This window comes from Phycodurus eques, chromosome 15, assembly GCF_024500275.1.
Source record: "Phycodurus eques isolate BA_2022a chromosome 15, UOR_Pequ_1.1, whole genome shotgun sequence".
NCBI classification, from domain to species: domain Eukaryota; kingdom Metazoa; phylum Chordata; class Actinopteri; order Syngnathiformes; family Syngnathidae; genus Phycodurus; species Phycodurus eques.
Genome location: NC_084539.1, coordinates 9,521,805 through 9,529,807, shown reverse-complemented (window position 1 = coordinate 9,529,807; position 8,003 = coordinate 9,521,805). Strand labels below are relative to the sequence as shown.

Below are 8,003 nucleotides of genomic sequence, written 5' to 3'. Positions count from 1 at the left end.
ATGGACAGCACCCGGGTTAAATATATGAGTGTTACAGCAAAGGGTCCGAATACTTATGGCTGTGTGATATTTCAGTTGTTCTTTTTTAATCTGCAAAAATGTCAAAAATTCCGATTTTTTTCTGTCAATATGGGGTGCTCTGTGTACATTAAAGGGGGGTGGGGGGAAACCTTAAATGATTTTAGCAAATTGGCTGCAATATAACAAAGAGTGAAAAATTTAAGGGGGTCTGAATACTTTCCGTACCCACTGTATATAATAAAAAAGCCTTCTAAACATCATGTTAAACACCAATAGCTACAACCGGCAGTTTCGCTTTGAGAACAACATTTGATGAGGTCGCAAATTCACGGTACTTTTTTGAACATCCAGTTCAGATGACCGAGCAGCAAAATGTACTTACAGGAAGAGGGCCGAGTTCACCGGGTTCCATGGAGTTCTTATTCCTCATATGGACCGGATACTTCAACCTGGGATCTTCCTATTAAGACAAGGGATGAGGGAGTAGGGAATGAGCAGAAAACATTGAATCGACAAAAGGTTTTTTTGTGTGTTTTTTTTTTTATTCATGATATAATTATAAATACATGTATTACTTTTATTCAAGATTAAAACTACATTCAATCAAATTATATTGTGTGTAACATGAGGATCCAGGTTCAAAACTGGCCTCGCCTGTGTGGAGTTTGCATGTTCTCCCCGTGCCTGCGTGGGTTTTCTCCAGGTACTCTGGTTTTCTCCCACATCCCCAAAACATGCATGGTAGGTTAATTGAAGACTAAATTGCCCGTAGGTGTGAATGCAAGTGTGAATGATCGTTTGTTTATATGTGCCCTGCGATTGGCTGGCGAGTTAACGGTGTACCCCGCCTCTCGCCCAAAGTTAGCCGAGATAGGCTCCAGCACACCTGCGACCCTAGTGAGGATACGCGGTATGGAAAATGGATAACTGCAAAATGGATATTGAAATTTGATTGTACTTTTAAATTAAACTAATTATTTCATTTAAAAAATAAGTGGTAAAAAGTACAACAAAAGGGTTCAACAGATCAGAACAAATATTTTTTCAATTTAGGTTTTATTTTTCTTCCAAATTTAATTCAGACTATATTTATGACATTTCATGAAATTAATACTGTACAAATTAAGAGCGGTGGCGTAGAGAATAGAAGCATCACAGTGTTACCGACCCAGGTGGTGGTTCGGCTGTTGTGGTCGATGAAGAAAGGCCGTCCGTTAGGGGCTATCCTCATCTCCCAGCCTGGTGGCAGGAAGCTTTGATGGGCCTTGTGCTGAGACTTGGGTGAGCTGTAGGGCGACGGCTGCGGGGACTGAGGGTTGGAGAAGGTGTCCTTCACTGCACGCCGTGCCGGGATGTTGTTGACCCCCTGGACGAACAATTACAAATAAGAGCAACGACATCAGTCCCAAATGTCCAAAATAATCCTTAAAAATCGATTGGAACGCTGTAGGAGGTGTACACAGACTTGTCAACTTTACTATTCCACATTGACGTTTAGAGCAGTGATTCTCAAAGTGTGGTACAGGCACCAATAATGGTATACGCACTTCCTCTAATGGTATGCGAAAGAATCACTGAATTATATACAAATAAAATAAACTACAATTAAGACATGAAAAACAATCAAATATATTACAATTAATGAACATAATCTATGCAAAGAAAATGGAGATAATTAAAGTACAGTTACAGTTCAGCTGTATTTAACTTTATAGTACAATATTTTTGCATTTAATCTTTAAGAACAGTTTGTTTTTAAACATTTATTAAAGTGACATTTTATTTGACTTGTAAGTCGCAACTTTTCACCTCCAATAACAAAGTGAAAGGAGAGCAGGTCATTATCCCACCACACAAGAAAGTCACTATTTGAAAAAAAGCGCACTCCTGAAATTTCAAGGAGAATATCATGACAAATGTTTTTTTCTTGTTCCTGTTTGTAAAGTTTATTTTTTTTTTTTTAAAGATGGTTTAAATATGATAATGAGCCAAAGATAGAAACAATGACAATGGTCCAAAACACAAACTGAAAACGATACTGAAAGTTAAGGTTCGCAACACATCTTATCAAAGATTTACAGTCGACAATTGTTAGTTGTATACCTTATTTTTCCAATAAGCAAAGGACAATTAGCAAATGAGTTTTATTATGCAACATTTGACCTCTGTAACTGATTTTTTATAAACAATTTCAGCTCCGTTTTCCATTCTTTGTTATGAACCAAAGAATGAACTCAGATGATTCACTGCATTAACTTTCCAAAACTTTTGCTAGTCAATGCTAAAAGTCATACTGACCCTCGCACAGTTAACTTCTTGTGCTCATAAGCTTTTTAAAGAACATCAACCACACAGAGGCTAATAAGTGTTCCAACATAAAGAAATCACTCATCACATGCCGATCTGAACTTTTAACAAGACAAAACATGTTAATTAACAGTCTAATCTGGATGTTCTAATTATGTTACTGTTTTTTTTTCACTCTGGCTTTGACGGATCTTATCATCACGCACACATACACACACACACACACGTTAATTAAATCTCCACCAGGTCAGCACTCTTGGTAGTTCAGCCAGCCTGCGACAAAAACCCTATACCACACGTCTTATCTTAATTAGCCCCATTTCTGCGATGTATTTATCATTGCACTGCCAAATTCAATAGTAGTAGCGGTGAGTTCTTTGAACACCTCAAAGTAAAAAGAAAATAAACATCACTGATGTACGGTTAGAAGCGTGCTCCAGAGTGCAATGTTTTGTGAAGTGGAAGTGAGAAAAACTCAGTGTGAGGAAAGGAAATTATTATCGAAAAAAGCGGGGTACACACAAATATTTTCAACATCTAAACAGATTTTTAAAATGTGAAAAAAAGGCTGTGTGTGCTTACTGCACTTAGTGTGTGGTGTATTCATTGATATGACCAAGACAGCACACCACACACATGATGATAAAGTATCTCCCCCAAAAAGTCTGCAATCACTAAGTCAGCGGCTCGGCCAAACTTGGCATTGACTACAAACATAAGGATTTGCCATCGTAAATATTAAACAGGTTTAACATTTACGACTGTCAGCCCCGAGTGTTTTACAGAGCAAACCGATGGATAATCGCTCAGGAGATCCTTTCAGAGACAAACCAACATTGGGGGGTGGGGCCTTTGCAAATTTATCGGAAGAAAGGAAAACTCCTGTACCCCACTTTGGCCTCCAGATTGGTTAACCCTGAAAGACTGAGCGATAACAGCATATATGTGCAATTCTGAATTCGGAATTGCCTCATGAACAAACCAGGTGAGGATTATGGGTCATTTTTTAAAACAGGGTGGAGAACCTTTTTTATGTATTTATTTTGAATATCAGAGGCCACTTTAATCCCTCTGTGTGATTATATAATTGAAGAATTGCTTATTATTACATATTATGAGCATTAGAACAATTCCTCTTAAGGTTTTCGGTTAAAACCGCATGTCAGGCCGTGAATAGCGCACAGGTGACAGGTTCCCCAGCCTTGTTCTAACAGGGCTGTGGTGGACTGGTAAGGTACGGGTGACTACGTCTCACCTCCAAGGGGGTAGAGAGGGTGACAGTGGGGGAGCTGAGACTACGAGGTCGTCGGACTTGGGGCTCATGGAGGTGGTTGTTGGAGGCATTAGAGGAGGCATTGGAGGAGGGAGAGGGTGCGGGTGCCAGGGCGGCGGTTGCTCCCGACGGTGATGCCGCCGCCGCTGAGGTGCTGGCTCCATCTTCAGTCAGCTGCCGGGGAGAAAAGCACGTTTGAGGTTAAGATGGGTTCGAAACTAAATGTAACACATGCTGCTTTTCCACTGTACAGTAGAATGCAGCGGGAAACTGCAAAAGCCACGCTGCATTGAATACATCAGTCAGAACAAACGACAACAGCCCCTTTTACACTGCCTATAAAATATTTCATTTGACTGCCTTTTTCCCGTTGTTGTAATTCTGTATAAACAGCACCGACACAGAATGGGACGATAAAGTCAACGTGGCAATGTTCCGCTTTAGCTGTAACAGAAGGGAATGCAGGTTGTGTCACGGTATTGCGCAATTCTGTGAAGTTTAACCCTTACTTCTCCCACCCCATTGTTGATGTTGATGACTATTTTCTACATCGCACCAGATTCTGTTCTGGCCCCGACCTCATCTCATTATCTGATTAAGTGTGTCGCTGCGTGAAAGCAGTAGCAGCAATATCCCATTTTGCTGTGTTCTGTGTAAAAGGGCACGGGCGAAAAGATGCTCAATCTTCTCTTCTGGCTATATTGAAAGTGTGCGGCAGTTCTCCTCCAAGTCGAGGGTGTCGCTACGGCTGGTATTCGCTAGGACGCCACAGGGTGGAGTTTCCTCTGCATTTTGTGGCCATTTCCGGTAGCCGTTTTTACTTTCCTTTCCGGAACAAGGAACAAAGCAACAACAATGACGATCGTGGAACAGAGTCTGCTAGAACAAATGGACTTAGATGACCAGATGATATGTTTAATTGTGCTGCAAAATCGATCGAGAAGGCGGCGGCGTAGGTGCTATGTGGAACCGGGAGTAACGCTGATTGCATCATCACACCACGTGACTAAAACGGACTAATCACGAGAGATGACATTCTACGCGCAGCAAAATTGTTTGCCGTGTGCGCGTCAACCTACGCAGAGGGGCCCGCGCGGGCCAATTCGTCAGTCACGTGATGCAATGCGGGCGTTGTCGGCCGCGGGAGTATAAAGAGGCCTTAATACTACAGCATCCAGAGCTGAATCACAGCAACAGCTTGCATTAGCGTGCGTTTTTGATGTTGTAATTTCTAGACATCTATCCTAAAAATGTTACAATAGCAAATCTGCTTAACCAATGAGTGACCAACAGTTATCATTAAGGCTAGGAATTTGACTACATTTCCTAATTAATGAATGACTATTATTATTAATGTATTTTTTTTTTCTCCGATCTTAACCCTTTAAAAAACAATACAACACAAGTTTCCATTTTATATTTCCTCTGGGCAGTAACAATGAAAAAAGTTTTTTTTATATATTTTCTTAAATGAGCCTCTATCAAATAGTTGAGTGTGACAATTGGTGGTTAAAAAAAAAAAATTGCATTCCAATTGCCCTCAATTACTTCAAAACATGACACGTTTCACACAATCTCCTCCCCCTTGCTTTTCACAATCCTTTAAGTATTGGCTTGGCACACTTAAAAGCTCGACTGACTAATAAATTAATGAATTAGTTAATTAATACTCAGTATTGGCTCCTCTTTCCCCATGTCGACAGGGTACTTTGCAGTGGAAAAGGGGCACATTGACAAACACACCTTTTACCTTCGCCAAGGAGGTTAAATTTTTTTTACTGTTTTTGTTTTGTTTGCTTGGTAGGAATATGCTAAAACTACTCTACAAATTTCACAAAACTTCCAAATTATGGATTGTTTAGCCTTGGCAAAGGTCTACTGAGCGTAGTTTCGTAATGGAATGCTTTTGATCAGGATCTCCTCCTTTGGAGCAATGGAGACAGATGGGAATCAGACAATAAGCAGTCAACAGATGCACGGGTACAAACACAACCACCAGGATGGTGGATTTAAAAAGAGAAAGATTAGACGTCCAGCTCCGACTACACTCAACAGAAAAACATGGTGGAAAGACAAACATGGGAAGGAGAAGACGTGCCTCCGCTCTGGAGTATCAGCAAACGCTAAATGAGAGAGGGAAGACCCAAATGGCAAAAACAACCAGAGTCCGCACAAAAGACTGCGAACAAGGGGAGGAACAAAGAATCAACGTCACGTTGTAGAAGTAAGCTCCGCTTCCGCCTTCTTCACCTGCTGTACCTGCACAATTGGCCTAGTCCAGGTAGTGGTGCGGGTGTTATGGTTGACGTAATAAGTTCTTCCCTTGGCGTCCTTCCGCTCCTCCCATCCAGGGGGCAGGCCCGGGGTGGTCAGGTTGAATGGGGTCGCTGTGGGAGACTGGCCCCGCCCGGCGTGGAGAGAGAGCAAAAATAAACGCGTCAGAGAAGATCGGAAGGTGACGTCTCCAGGAGCAAATGTTTGAATAGCAATTAAAAGGTACAGAGGGCACGAGCTAGTGTCAGTTAAGAGGTACGACAAAATATCACTATTGCGATATCTTACACTCTAAAACTACAAATTGTGACGATTTGATTTGATTACATTATGACGGTGTAACGAGATATTTATTTGTACTCAGATTTTTCGATATGGAAGTCGGTACGGTAGAGGCAAAACATTTTGGGTACAGGATTGGAAGTGTAACTGCCTCGCCCTGTAGTCACACTCATCTGCTCAGTAAACAAACACAGGAGACCTAAGCCTCCAGCTAGGTGATATCAAACTGGTTAAAATGTTTGAAACGACGTCACGTAATCCTGAATTACAGTACAGCAAACTTTCTTTGGCATCCTTAGATGGAGCCAAAGCAAAAACAAGTACATTTGGTGTTTTGGTAGGATAATAATCCATCCATCGAACCATTTGCTGTACCGTTTATCCTCACAAGGGTTGTGGGCGTACTGGAGCCTATCCCAGCTATCTTCGGGTGGGAGGCGGGGTACACCTTGAACTGGGCGGCAGTCAATCGCAGGGCACCTATAAACCAACAACCATTCGTACTCGCATTCGAGTCTTTAATTAACCTACTGTGCATGTTTTTGGGATGTTGGAGGAAACCAACGCAGGCACGGGGAGAACATGCAAACCTCACACAGGCGAGGCAGGGATTTGAACCCCGGTCCTCAGAACTGTGAGGCATATGTGCTAACCAGTCGATCACCGTGCCGCCTAGGATAATGACATTTAAGAAAAAACAATTTCAAACTGTGATTTAAAAACCCTGTAAAGTCATTTTTGTGTGTGTTCCTAAATACTGTAAATATGTTTGAAGTGCTGAAAACGTGCAAAGGCTGAGAGCAATTGAGTACTGGATTAAAACTCTTTTTCACCTTCTCAGTTGTCCAGATTTTTTTGGCAGGGGTAAAAACTATCCCAATGAGACGTGGGCTTGGGCATATACTTTCTGAGTCGGCCCTCCCCCGCTATATAAGTACCGAGAGCCGTCATTTCATTGGTGGCTATCTGTCGCAATTTCGAGTTACTTAGTAATAAAAACCTTGGCCCATTTCTACCACTAAAGTGTGCAGTTAGTCATCAAGCTATGCCTAGAACCTGAAAAAAAATGCCTCTTCCCTGAAGTGTTATGCCATGAGCGGCACAGGGAACGAGCAGATGACGAACTGGATGACTCCACTGCGAATTCTTCGACTACTAGCGGCTAGTAGTAGCCACGAGCGGGCTAGCGGATAAGCGTTGGGTCCATCCAATACGCCACAACCTTGCTTCAGTTGTCGCGGGTAGATCAACACAACATAGATAGTTAACTATTTATTACATTCGTTAGCCCGCATTAGTGTGGTTGTTCAACATGTCAGTGCCTCGCTCGGTGTTGTGTGTTACAAAGTCACGAGTTACTCCCAAAAATCGCTATTTTGAGTAATGAGCAAAGTAAGGCGTTACTTTTCCTGGGAAAGTCATTAAGACTACAGTTACTACTTCAAACCAACAATAGTCACTTTTGCATCATCGTCTCTCATCAAATACTAATTTGCAGCTAAAGATTCGATCAGGCGGCACGGTGGACGACTAGTTAGAGCGTCAGCCTCACAGTTCTGAGGACCGGGGTTAAATCCCCGGCCCCGCCTGTGTTGAGTTTGCATGTCCTCCCCGTGCCTGCGTGGGTTTTCCACATCCCAAAAACATGCATGAATTGGAGACTATAAAATCGCCCGTAGGTGTGAATGTGAGTGCAAATGGTTGTTTGTTTGTATGTGCCCCGCGATTGGCTGGCAACCAGTGCAGGGTGTACCCCGCCTCCTGCCCGATGATAGCTGGGATAGCTCCAGCACGCCCACGATCCTAGTGAGGAGAAGCAGCTCAGAAAATGGATGGATGGATGATT

General features: G+C 42.3%; 1 protein-coding gene across 5 annotated transcripts in view; it reads right to left on the bottom strand.

The window, feature by feature from the left end:
- nedd4l (NEDD4 like E3 ubiquitin protein ligase) overlaps positions 1-8,003 on the bottom strand; it is a 63,205-nt gene that overhangs the window by 18,994 nt on the left and 36,208 nt on the right. For 3 of the 5 annotated variants that reach the window (XM_061699099.1, XM_061699096.1, XM_061699098.1), the window contains 4 exons: positions 5,861-5,998; positions 3,584-3,775; positions 1,190-1,387; positions 404-481 (listed from right to left, as the gene is read on the bottom strand). In XM_061699099.1, coding sequence (XP_061555083.1) covers positions 404-481; positions 1,190-1,387; positions 3,584-3,775; positions 5,861-5,998 — 606 coding nt within the window. Of the gene's footprint in view, positions 1-403; positions 482-1,189; positions 1,388-3,583; positions 3,776-5,851; positions 5,999-8,003 lie in introns of all 5 variants that reach the window. The other 2 variants (XM_061699095.1, XM_061699097.1) reach the window with 1 other exon arrangement.